Source organism: Colias eurytheme, chromosome 7 (assembly GCF_061535395.1).
Source record: "Colias eurytheme isolate Ceu_HAF_F1 chromosome 7, ilColEury1 Martin Lab GWU primary, whole genome shotgun sequence".
NCBI lineage: Eukaryota > Metazoa > Arthropoda > Insecta > Lepidoptera > Pieridae > Colias > Colias eurytheme.
Window position 1 is genome coordinate 5,993,816 of NC_142986.1, and position 13,637 is coordinate 6,007,452.

Genomic DNA, 13,637 nt, shown 5'->3' on the forward strand with positions numbered 1-13,637 from the left:
TTGTGCAAGTGTTTATTATGTGACGTATATAATTTAAATTAGGTCGAATGTTGCTGGGCTAAAAAAGATCATATCATTGTTATTATAAAGTTTATTGGAAGGATGTTTTATAAAGTTTATCTCGTCTTTATGTACATATTTAGATAGTATAGAAAGATTTTTAGTATGACATAAAACGAGTCGTAAATTTTGTGATCCGTTCTTTGAATGTGAATACGTCACGATCGAAATAACAATGGTGTTGTCTTTTTCCATTAGGCTGATGGGTTCATTTTGATGGAACTTGGAACAGATAATCAATTAACGATGATTACTTGCGATTATGAAAGATAATAAAGAGGAAATGTATATTATAGCTTAGTTATATAAATGTTTTTATGCCATGAAATAGTAATCTTTCAGAAATACAAGTGATTTAGGCTTTTTGGTATAATTTATGAAACAAGTCGCTTGGCGCTGGCTTTTTACTACATACGCGTGTAACCCGGATAAACAGCTCGTATGACGTATGGTGCTTAAATCCAGCCTACAAACTACAACTGAGGTTTTATCCAAATCCGCTGAGCAATTTTTTGCAGGAAAGAGATTAACATACATTATTAGTTGTTCAAATCAATCCATAACGTAATAGAAACAAAATTTAATTCAATAACAAATAATAAATATGATTAAAGGACAAATTCATATCCATAGCCTGCAGTTTAAACAATATTTCAAATGAATGTACCAAGAGGCCCACCGGGCCACCGCTCAAGTGGCGCCCATTCTAGGCCAATAGATAATTACCGGCGCTAATTACTAACATAGTCAATATTGTGTAATGAGCACGCTCGTGAATAATGGTGCATTTGCGTTTTGTTAATTCAATAAGCACCTTTATGACGGCCGAGCCCGAAATAATACTATTGACGCTTGCTTTGTTCACGTCGATACACTAGCTTTGACGTAACTAATGTTAATGACTTTATTTAAACAAACGTCTTTCACGAGTGTCAGTAGGTACGTGAAATATATGTGGAGCATTAGATAGCGTGGAATGGTTTTTATTTTGTAAAGCGCTGAGTTTTGTTTTTAATATGTAATCGAACTTGAATTTTGTTAGATCATTCAGGGAGAGAATTTTAGTCTTATATTATAACAATCAAAAGCTTACTTTGAATTTTCAAGATATTTTATCTTATTATTTTTACATCATACTAAGTATATTTAAAGGCTTGAAAATTTGTTTGCACTTATTGTTATCAGAGTCTAAATATTTTTAAAACGAAACGCAGAGTTATTCAGCTGGTTGGATGGAGACTATAACTCCCCGGAGTAAATACGTGGGCGCGTATAAAATATGGAAGTTGTTTTAAAAAAGTCATTTCGTCGACTTGTAGAGTGGTATTAAAAGGGAGCATCTACCCCCGTTTCACAACATAACACTAATGCCAAAAACAGCTGCTATTTTATTCAGTAGATTATGCATAGGACCCTCGAGTGCTGACCTTGTTCGACTAACACTGAGTGTACCTGCTCCTGAAGTGTTTTATGTATAACGTGACTTGAATTTCTATCGTCAATTTCAAGTTTCACCCCACCAAGAAGAGTAATTGGTCGGAATGTATCTAGTTAGTTACAAACCGCCATAACCTGAAACTTTCAGAAAGAAGAACCATATTTTTATATTAAAGTGTAGCGATCGATAGGCACAAAGTGGGTAATTTACTTTTGGTACAATATGTTTTTGAGATAAGGAACACTATTGTTGAATGAAAAAATTTGAGTTTTAAATCGTTACAGATACATTCATGACATAGTTCACAAACATTGTAACTAGCTAAAATACGTATATTATTATGTTGCTTAAAATTTGTATAATACGCCTACAATTTTGTACTATAATTTTGTTCTCTATAAAAGTGCTACTTAAATTCTCACTCCTCGCGTAAATATACCACTTAGCGTAGTAAGTGTCGTATAAACTCTATGTTTTTCAGACATTACTAATTAATTCCGAAAAGTATCTGAAATATGTCGTCTTGAAAATTCGCTTTATTCCTTCCATTATTTTTTATTTATGAGCGTTTATCATCAAATGAATTATTTATACGCCTAAAATAGTCTCGATCATTCTATTTTGGGAATGATTCTTATGAAAATTTTAAGTCAGTTGGTATATTTTCCCTACAGTGATAACTTCCTATTTCTATGACAAACATCAATTTGTAAAATAGGTTTTGGTTACTGTTTTTAAAATAACCTTTTAAACTGGCCACTATCGACCAAAGAAAGAAACAAAAATCCTCCGTGATTATTTTATACTCGTAGAGCTTTTTTTACCTATTCATGTTAAAACTATAATGTCAAAATTAAAATGCATATACCATGCATATACATAATAGGAAAACCGACAATTAATCTTGCGCTGTCGTAACAAATAATTTATATGTGCTGGCAGATATGGAATGCAACTGAATTTCATAGCAAAGCACGTACTTGACCAACATGATGAACACAACTTGCGTGCTAATTGCATCGTCTGGATGTTATGTACGGACATAATGGATTCTTCCTCTGTTCTTCAATTTCATTTCCGATTGCAACGTTCAATTTGCCCCGTACATTCTTACCGAAGTTTCCAATTATATTATGAAAATCTAATTGCGATGTTATAGTTTTGTTATTGCATATAATTATAAAGAAATGTGAAAGTACTGTTACCTATAGTATTTACGCATGAGTGAATTGAAATATAAACATTATGGCAATAATGAGTTTGAAAAGGCTTGCGTTATTTAACTACGGACTACTGACTCTTGTAAGTCATAACGTCGCGTCGGATACATGACGCAATTTTCATTACTTTTCAACCTTATACTAGATTGTGTATTTGGCAACCTTGCCAAAAAAGGTAGACTTGTGGCTATTACTAAACGTGGATTGTCGTCATACGACTCCAAGCAGAGGACATGAAAAATGTATTTTCCTTCAAAGTCATTCTGTTCGGTCGAAATTGACGTCATACATTCTCAGAGGTCCATGTACCGATAATAATGGCTTTTCATCGCTTATTAAAAATTCTAATGTACTTTTTGTTAGTCCTAGATTAGTCTATGTACAAGTGTAAATATAATATCATTGGATCAGTTTATATTTACGTCATTCAGTTTATGTTTATTATTTGCGTCAAATGGTATTTATACCACAAAATGGATGCAATATATGTAGATGCTTACATGCTTAATATTATCTAAGTTTGACGTTCGTTTTAAAATAAATCATGATGGAAATCATGAAGAGATGTCAAGAGAGCGTGTTGTGGCATGTTTACATAGTTTTTATGGATCGCGAGCAGCGGCTGGCAGCAGTAACGTCCCATGTCAGGGCCGGCACGCCGCGACGTTCCTCGTAAAATTGCACCAAGTTCATGGATCAACATGGCGTCAGCGCCCACCCGACTTTCCACCGTTTTATTAAATAACACCCGCGCATTTTTCCTACGATTGCGTCAATGGTCAGCCAGAGCATGCGATATTTGCGTCTGAACGACTTATTAATAGAATCGCCTGGCAAAACTTGACCACTCATCGCATTTATTTTAGAAGGAAGTGAAAGAAGGTAAATAATATAGTACACGTAACGTTGGCTTGTTTTGTTTGCACAGTGAGTGCGGGATACGGACGGAGTCTATTTCGGAACTCTTGAAAACAGTCAGTTAGACCAATATTTATAATCAAATTCGTCATTCCGATTCGGTACTATGTTTTGTTAAAGCTGAGCGAAGAGCGATTTCTGCAAATGAAATATTTGTATAAGATTATTTTCGGTGGGCATGGGATTTATTTATTCCGGTCAGTCGTCATTCCTTTTCGCCACATGAAAGCAATTATTTGTGTTTTAGTTGGTATGACGCGTGTGAAATGTTTTACGAGGTAGACATATTGGGAATCCCTTTGGACGGTTATCTGGTTAAATTCATTGATGAAGCATTCATTTCTCAAGTAATTACAGTAGATATTTAATTTGTTCAATTGAATGTATGACGTCAAAGGTTATCATCGTTCTAACAAACAAATAAGGAATAAAAAAACTGTATAGTGTAGTAACTACTAACTACACATAGGTTGCGACATTGGAAAATCTCACGAATCATTGGTTTTACGTCACCAGGTTTTGTTTTGTCGTCAGCTGTCACCTTGTGGACTCTCTTCGGTTTATTGGCTCATTAAAGTTAGTTTATAGTTCCGTGTTAGAAAAGTCGGCGATAGTGGCACATACATACAAAGGCTTCTCAGTCACGCAAACGATGGTAAAGTGAAGATTATGATTTTTCAAATTGCGTAATCTTGTAAATCGATATGTGAAATTAAATTACAAATCATAGTTGTACACTTAGGTACCGAACGAAAAGTATAGGGTACGATATAGGATAAATTGAATATGAAATGAATGATTGATATAGTAGTAATTAATGGGTGTTATTTTTAACAAAATTGCCCTTTGACGCAATACATATTTTGAAACAGATAATAAGGAAAAAAAAACAGTATAATAAATTTTTTTTATTATTATTATCTACTTTGTGAATGATCCAAATATTATATACTTACTTACAGATACAAGCAGAAATATCAAATCTCCTCCTCCTTTTATTCGTCGGTTCAAAAACATTTTTTTTTGCGACACAAAAATGGTTATAATAATAAAAATAATAACTCTCACGTTTTACGTTTAACATAGAAGCATACCCGGTGTAGGAAATTAGCTTCATGTATAACAAAAACGCTTTCAAATCAAGCTCCGGCAGTGCTGAATGCCAAAGGCATTTCCCTCGACCCTTTCCGTGACCTTTCAACGGGGTTCAATTGTCGCCCACACTGACGTGAGTCGGTGACGTCACACGTTTACATATTTACGCTGGAGAAGTCATTTTCCCCGTCGTGATTTTTTGACGAGGATCCTCATGGTAATTTGCGCGCAGAACTCGCTACATGACACCATTCAAATGTTAAGAATTGTGTTGGAATTCAGTTATAATAGTAGAAATTTTATGTCAAATATTTTTCATGTTAATTAAATTTAAGGTTAATTTATTCTCATTATTCACGATTTTTGCCTAATTCGTGAAAGTAAATTGAGTACGAAAAGAAATTGTAAAAGTACCTAAATAATTTATTCATCAATAATTTCGCCCACGCTTCATTTAAATTAAGCTCAATTGTGAATTTGTTTTATAGAGACGAGGTTAAGAGAAATTTTCCGTTCGTCACAGGTCACCTTCTGCGAAACGGGCTTTTGCCCTTGTCCCTTTAAAAGCCTACGTGCTTACTTATTTACCTGTAAACTATTTTAATTTCAGAATGCGAGTCGTTGATTCGCAAAATGCTAGTCCTTGAGCCAATGAAGCGGTATACGATAGAGCAAATAAAGAAGCACAGGTGGATGGCAGCGGAGCCCTACGCGGTGCCCGCGGTCACAGCGGACCCGATGAGGAGCCCCGCTCACGTCGCGCATAGCAATGAGCCGAACGAGCAAGTGTTGAGGCTCATGCAGAGTTTGGGAATCGATCCTGTTAAAACCAAAGAGGTGTGTATGAACACTAAATGTTATATTTTTATTTTGGGCGTGTTATATTTTGATTTTGAGCGCGGACTGTCGAACTACAGTCTAATAAATAATTTATGTGATACAAACTTAAATACAAATATTTAAACTGCAAATCAGTTGTACCTATTTTGAAAATACATACTCGATTCGATTCGGGATGTCGCACAGTGGATCCAAATTCAAGTTTCATGGACCTAGGATTCAATATCGGTCTATCGCGCTGATTTTTTTTTTCAAGGCAGATAATTGAACACCGATCAACTTTTTCTAATGGTAAAAATCCCCTAGGCGTATAGTTTTTGAGAAAAAAAATTGTTGAGTTTTTTTTGTATGGAGAAAAATCTTTATTATTTTTTTTCTCGCGTTGCTTTAAATTGCGAATGCTTAGATTCATATATTAAGTAAGTCCGGATGATAGAGTATCCAGAAAAAAATAAAATATCTGCATCGACTTGCAGCCCCGCGCAGGAATGATCGATAAAAATTTCAATTTTCCTATGCTCTTTTCTCTTGTATTACCTGCGTTTTGTTGCTCAATACTTGCTTATTCGTACTCCTTACATGACATTAATGAATATTGAGAACATTTCAGCCCACTAAATACGTTAAGTTATATTTTTATATCTTAAAAATTTTCAAAAACAGGCAATTATAAAATAAGTCACAGTACAACGTAACCCGTGCCTAGAAACCAATTAGGTAACGACAACAACCTATCTGGAATGCGGTGTTAGTCCCAGTTAGTTCCGAGTATATAAACAACCTCGTTAGTGCCCAATCGTTAACGAGGTCCAAGTACATAAACAACCTCGTTAGCTTTAACGAGGTTGTTTATATACTCGGTCGCATTTAATCCTGCATGCCCTTAGTACCTGAGTACTCTTAATTTATATAAATAAGCCGCACATTAAACTGAGCTCCATTATATTTCCGACATTTACGAATACTATACAATGGCTGGCTTGAGTACTAATTTGGATATGTTCCTGATTATGAGGAAATTTGGTGATTTGAAGAATTTCAACCATTTGTTTGAAGTTATCATCTCAAAAATCCCATATGAACTGTCTGAAGAAGATCGCAGTAAACACAAAGATTTTTCTCGTAGTTATACACATTATAACGAAAAAATGGTCTGAGTCAAGCCGATCTCTGAAGACGTTTCTGACTCGGGAAAACAATAAAAGATGGTTGGAATCTGACATCCAGTGGCCTACTTGTGATTCGGTGGACTTAAATGTTTTGTTTGGTGATTGTGCGGATGTAGATGAAGAAACTCAGACCAACTTTTCTTCGTTTATAGTTGAATCAGTTCCATCAACGCCCACTGCTGAAGCAAGTACATCCACTGAAAAGATATCTAGAGTTCCATTCCAAGATTTGAGCAATAAACAAAAAAAAAAACGACGATCCGACTCTACTATGAGTGAAAAAAATGAAGAGGAACTTTTTTATTGCTTTACTGAAAAGTTAAAAGCTCACGGCAAAGCAGCTTTTGCGAAAATTTTAGAGCATTTGGAAAAATACCCTGATACTACCAAGTGTATCAGAATTTTTGTTAATTAAAAAGAAGCAAGACATTCCTGAAGACAAACCCTTGGCTGTTTTAACATCTCTTAATCTTTCCAAGTATATAAACAACCTCGTTAAAGCTAACGAGGTTGTTTATGTACTTGTACATCGTTAACGATTGGGCACTAACGAGGTTGTTTATATACTCGGAACTAACTGGGACTAACACCGCATTCCAGATAGGTTGTAGTCGTTACCTAATTGGTTTCTAGGCACGGGTTACGTTGTACTGTGACTTATTTTATAATTGCCTGTTTTTGAAAATTTTTAAGATATAAAAATATAACTTAACGTATTTAGTGGGCTGAAATGTTCTCAATATTCATTAATGTCATGTAAGGAGTACGAATAAGCAAGTATTGAGCAACAAAACGCAGGTAATACAAGAGAAAAGAGCATAGGAAAATTGAAATTTTTATCGATCATTCCTGCGCGGGGCTGCAAGTCGATGCAGATATTTTATTTTTTTCTGGATACTATATCATCCGGACTTACTTAATATATGAATCTAAGCATTCGCAATTTAAAGCAACGCGAGAAAAAAAATAATAAAGATTTTTCTCCATACAAAAAAAACTCAACAATTTTTTTTCTCAAAAACTATACGCCTAGGGGATTTTTACCATTAGAAAAAGTTGATCGGTGTTCAATTATCTGCCTTGAAAAAAAAAATCAGCGCGATAGACCGATATTGAATCCTAGGTCCATGAAACTTGAATTTGGATCCACTGTGTGTCGTTCTGTAAATACTTATGGTGTTCATACCGACTGGGCCAATATTACCTAGTTTAGTGTTTTATTTAGTAGTTTCCACTTCAAGTTTGACTTCTATTATAAATATGACTACATTCGCCACCTGATTCTGAGCAACAAATGAAGCCGTATCGTCTCTAGTAAGAAACATTAGATTTAAAATATGACGTGAAATCAAAGCTAGATTAGATGGCGTCATAGTAAAGTATGATCGGGTTTGATGTCGCTAAAGTGTAAGGAAGGTAGACTAGGTGACGTCACATTTTAAAGTGAGATCGAGTTGAAGTGAGAAACCAAAAATGATAGGTTGGGTGATGTCATATTGCAAAATTTGAAATGATGAACACATCTGAGTGTAGGAAGAGTAAGAAATTAGAATATCTGATATTTTCTAATCTGTTCAATTCAGGCTACTACTTATATATCATGATTCAAGTTACTGATAAGACAAGGTGTGCTGTCTTCGGAAGGTAAAAAATCTAAGGTCTGAATTTATAAATGTTAGGTCAGATTGTAGCTATCTTTGAGCCGGGGTTATAACTTCTTCCAGCCGGGGTTATAGCTTAAGGATACGATGACGTCACGGCATAGGAACACTCTCCATCGTAGTTAGCTAGGCTAGTGGGCACGGGCCGGGGTTGACGATATACGATGACCAACAGAGCCTTCGGTCGAACAGTTACGACCACCACGCGGCGATCTACCTGCTGCTGCTGGAGCGGCTCCGCGCGCGCGCGTGCGACCGCCGCCCCGCGCGCAGACCCTCCAACGTCGCTGACACCGCGCTGGCGCACGACCGGACACAACATAGGTGAGGAGATGCAAAATCGCACTCACTTAAGCCTTGTATCCACTTGAGCACAATGACTCTATTATACTAGTAGACGCGGCATACGCCAACATCATTGCACTAAAAAAGAGCGTAATTAATACATACCTACTTACTAACGCACTATATGGCCCTATACTCCGTCCGATCGCTCCGAGAAAGGGAAACAACATGGATGTCAACATACGCCTTATCTGTTATTAGAAAGAGATGAATATAGTATATATAGTACCTAATAAAAGAACGTCCAGCCACGACGCTGAATGGTGCGTGACTAAGTGAAACTCGGGCACTTAGCTGAGTTTTTTCTTGCCAAAATAGAGAGCGAGTAACGTATCTAAAGCTTTTTATATATCATAGCTTGAGCATGCTCAGTCGAATGAGAAAGAAAGTGGAGACGCCCGCGCGTGCTCAGGCGTCTCCATTTGAGCGGCTCGGCCAAATGAGCCGCTCATTCGCCTGAGCATACTCAAGTGGATACAAAGCTTTAGTATACTTCGCGCACATGACATTGTCTCCCGTCCTAGGGCCCTTCCGGCCTCCTCCACTCAAGCGACAGCTCAAGCCGAGGTTCGAGATCCCCGTGGCGGGGGGACGCCCGCCCGCATATCGCTACCAGGGTGGACCTTCAGTTCACCCCCGCGTCCGCGTTAAAATGTAGAGGCCCTTCTGGCTAACATTGAGAAACACCACACAAAAAAATGACATTGTCTACACAACCACAGACAAGACACTTTCACACGTTCCCTAATAACGTTTTCAAAAACATCTACCTACTATTCATTTTTATACACTAAATATTTTTCCTTCCAAGGCTTACAGGATTTGTACAAGACACATATATACAAAAAAAGCAGTTTTATTGCATAGTATTAACATATATTTTTAACATCTGGGCAGATGAAACATTGATGAATAGAATTATCGAGCAACCGATATACTTTGAATATGAATCTTATAAAACATAATCACTTCAGAATAAGCAAAGACAATTTTTAAAGTTCTTTCTAAATTAAATTATCCAGCTTTATTTTTTAATTTCAGGTTATTGCACGCTAACGACCAACCGAGAGATTTCAGTAGAGTACAGCAAAACATGCCTGTACCAGACGCCTCGTCCGCAGAAACACAACGCTTGCTTTCCCTCGCAGGTGTTAATATGACAGAACAAAGACTGCTTCAGCGAAATTCTGATCCTTCTGATACACATCGGAGTTTTCTAGTCGCTAACCTCGATAGAAGTCACGAGTCCGAATCCACGAGGCTTCTCTCTATGCGAAACGTGGACGTATCGCAATCCAGTCAAAGGTTAGGCGCCAAATTGAATGAAGGTCCAACACATAAGCTGTTAGCGTCTACGTATGAGCAACAGCAAAACATATTGAAACAGTCAAGCGAAGATTGTCGACGACTGCTTCAACAATCTACTACTGTTGGTCCAGAAAGTAATAAGAACGCAGCTGATGGTACGAGATTATTAACCTCCTCTAGTTTTGATTCAAAATGTGCTATAGACAGCGGTAGAACTTCCGCTGCAGCCGATCACAATGTTATCGCAAATTTTCTCCAAAACTCCGCATCCGCAACTAATTTTAATTTAGACTCGATGAAAATGCCCAGTTCGACAACTTTCACTATGTGTTCAGAGGCCGCCAAACTTATGAATACATTGCAACAATCGCCTCTACCTCTAAAAGGTACCGTCAATCTTAGTACTAGTCCAATTCCGTCTCAGTTCACTGATTCTAAATTGTCCAGCGTTTTAGAACAACCGAAGCCTCTCGAATCGAGCAGGCTCGTAGCCGCCCAGCAACAAGATATCAATAGACTACAATCGAGTACACCACCATTCAAAGATTATATCAATCACCTCCCAGCGTATTCCTATTTGCAAAATACAATGCAACAAATGCCAGCCGAAACAAATTTGACAATGTCCGCGGCGGCTGGGGAACTGTACCAAAATACTTTATACAGGCCCGATAGCAAATTCTCCTTAAATAGGTATACAACTGGTCAAACGTATAACCAAGCACTTCCCGGTACTTCGAATGATGCGACAAAATTTCAACAACAATACTCGTCATCGACGGACGAAGGTTGCGAGACCGATATGGAAGACGTCCCAAACGTTGCCAGCGGGGTTCAAAACCGATTAAGTTCGTACGCTAGCTCGAGTTCCAGTAGCGGTGTAGTCACTTTTTTTAACAACAAAAGCCTCAGTCAAAATTTAAGTTGCGATTCGTCTCAAAGTAACTTCTCTGCATTCGAGAGTATCGATTACCAATTGTCTGACTGTTCGAGCGAACTGGCCAGTAGTTTACCTAGCTGTACTTCAAACGAAGATAGGCTGTCTTATGAAAATACATCTCTAGTTAATACGAGTCCAATGCATCCGTGCGTGTATATATCGTCGTACAATAATAAAACACAAGGCACCGGATTTATAGCGCGACATAATCCTCTTAACTACCAATCCGCTAATAAAAACTGCACCAGAGCGATAACGCGAAGTCCGGTTGATTTTAGAGAAGGTCGGCGAGCTAGCGACGGCTTAGTCGCCCAACAGGCCGCACAAGCCGATGAAACACAGAAAAATAGCTTAGCCTTTAACAGCCAAAAACTTAACGAGAACTGTAAAGCGAAAGGCGTTCTTGAATTACACCTAGTGCAAAAAGAAGCTCAGAAATTAAAAACTCAATACCAGTCCACGATACCTGCGGAGGAAATGACGCAACGGCAAATTCAACACAATCAGTTCGCGGCTACATTCACTCCGCACTACTTAGATACCAAAAATCCGACGCCAAAGCGAATCAGTCTTCCGGAGTCTTTCAATTACTCGAGCACGTCCCCGCCGATGCCGGCCAGTCCAAAAATGGTGTCGCAGCTACAGGAAAGTTCAGAATTACACGGCTCCCAAGGCAGTAAACCGCCTCTACAACAACAGCTCATGCAACATAGACTTTTTCAACAAAAAAGGCAGTTGCTACAGAAACAAATGACCCCTCCGAATCTACCGGTACATGAAATGAGCGCGTTACATAACATCCAAGTCGGTTTAAGTAGACGGCAGATGCTTCGGCAGCAGAGCTACAAGATCGCTCAACAACAGCAAGTGTTGCCTCCTCTACCGTTGACGGAGAGCGAAAACAGAGATCTATTAGCGTTTCAAGCTATAGTCGAAGATCCGAATAGACTAAAACAAAAAGGTGACGAGACGCAGGAAGACCTCGCGAAGTTTTCATATCAAGGCTCAATGGAGATAAACATAATGAACAAGGATAGGTTAGGCAACGAAACGTGGTCGAACCTGCCGTCCAGTTTGCAGAGCGCTTGTCAAATATCGGAATTGGGAAGGCGAGAAGTTAAAGAAAATCGTGAAGGTGAAACCAGCCACTCGCTAGATGCTCCGCTGTGGCCCGGTCAATGGAACGCGACGCTTTTCCAACCGCAAACCTGCTTCCAGGTATTCCAACAAATCAATTGAGTAGTCCACTGTAGACGTAGTTCAACGTAGTGCACAGACAGACACCGTAGCGTTTTTTATTGCTATCTGATTGTTATCAATTCAACTTTTAATTAACTGTTTACCACATACGAAAATCTATAGTTATGAAAAATAAAATATGATACATCCTTTATTACATGTCGTTTTAAACAAGTTATTTCTATAATAATATTGATAAGTTGTCCTTGTAATTTGTAAAGTAAAAAAATTGTTCTATCAGGTTAATTCATTTTACCAATCGATAGCACATATTGTTATTTAATTCTTCAAACGTAATTCATACTTCAATACTATATTAATACAATTTCGCAAGTCAAATAGTTAATCGTAATTATGAGTTCACACTGTAAAGTATTGGATGCTGTCTGTCACAAGTAGTTATCGCACGCAGTATCGACCGAGCGTGATATTATTAGCTAGCCATCGGTCGCTGCATCGCTAGATCAATGTTGGTCTCATAGTAGTATGTAATCAGTACCAATTATGGACTTCTCTTAGAATGCATGACAATAACTAGTGCTTTAAATTATTACTCATATTATATCAATAAATATAATTCAATCAACTGCCTTTAATTTTAACAATGAGATTGGTATTCAAACCTTTGATTCGCTTAGGTAAATCTTTCATTCCTGTTCGATACGACAGTATAGAACGTTTCATATATTATATAATTCCAATACGGTTAACTTGCCAAATATTGTATTATAGAAATTAAATTAATGTTATGCATTTTTATCAATCATCACAATGTTCCTACGTTAGCTTGGTGTAAACTCCTACAGTACACGTTTACATAAGTATCTATTTATTATCATGCTGTTGTTTTATAATTTAATGATTCCCTCGTGAGTCTTTGTACAGATTTTGTTATTATTTGCTAATAGTAATTATATCGTATAATATATTATATTACGTAAGATGTGATAGCTTTACTTAGAAGCAAGTTTATTTAATAAAATAAAATTGATGATATTTTCTTGTTTTATTTCGCCACCATTTATTTTTGCTTATTATGTAGGATACACATGCATGTACATTAGAAAAAATCGATGTAGATTTTGTATCGTGCCAACATTTTTTTTTTGTGATAATGACTGCCGTAATAAAATTGTACCTATTTGTCGATTGGCAAGTTTTTAAAAATGGGTTCGATTCCCACACACTTGTTATTTTTTTAAGTTATATGAGCACAAAAAAGATTATCCATTATGAAAATCACCGTTATTGCGATAATTTAATAAAATTAACAAATTAAAATGTAGAATTTTCATATTTATGATCATATTCTGTTAAGTTTCGCACAATTAATTATTCCGAACTATAAATTAATTAATTTCGAGTTTTAAGGCAATAAATTGTATTCAAATTTAGTGTTTTAAC

General features: G+C 36.9%; 1 protein-coding gene across 3 annotated transcripts in view; it reads left to right on the forward strand.

Moving 5' to 3' along the window:
* Positions 1-13,637, forward strand: part of LOC149907064 (uncharacterized) — a 58,864-nt gene that overhangs the window by 43,930 nt on the left and 1,297 nt on the right. For 2 of the 3 annotated variants that reach the window (XM_090104134.1, XM_090104135.1), the window contains 3 exons: positions 5,342-5,568; positions 8,577-8,725; positions 9,788-13,229. In XM_090104134.1, the coding sequence (XP_089960260.1) occupies positions 5,342-5,568; positions 8,577-8,725; positions 9,788-12,233 (2,822 nt within the window). In that variant the 3' untranslated portion in view covers positions 12,234-13,229. Of the gene's footprint in view, positions 1-5,341; positions 5,569-8,576; positions 8,726-9,787; positions 13,230-13,637 lie in introns of those variants that run through there. The other variant, XM_090104136.1, reaches the window with a different exon arrangement.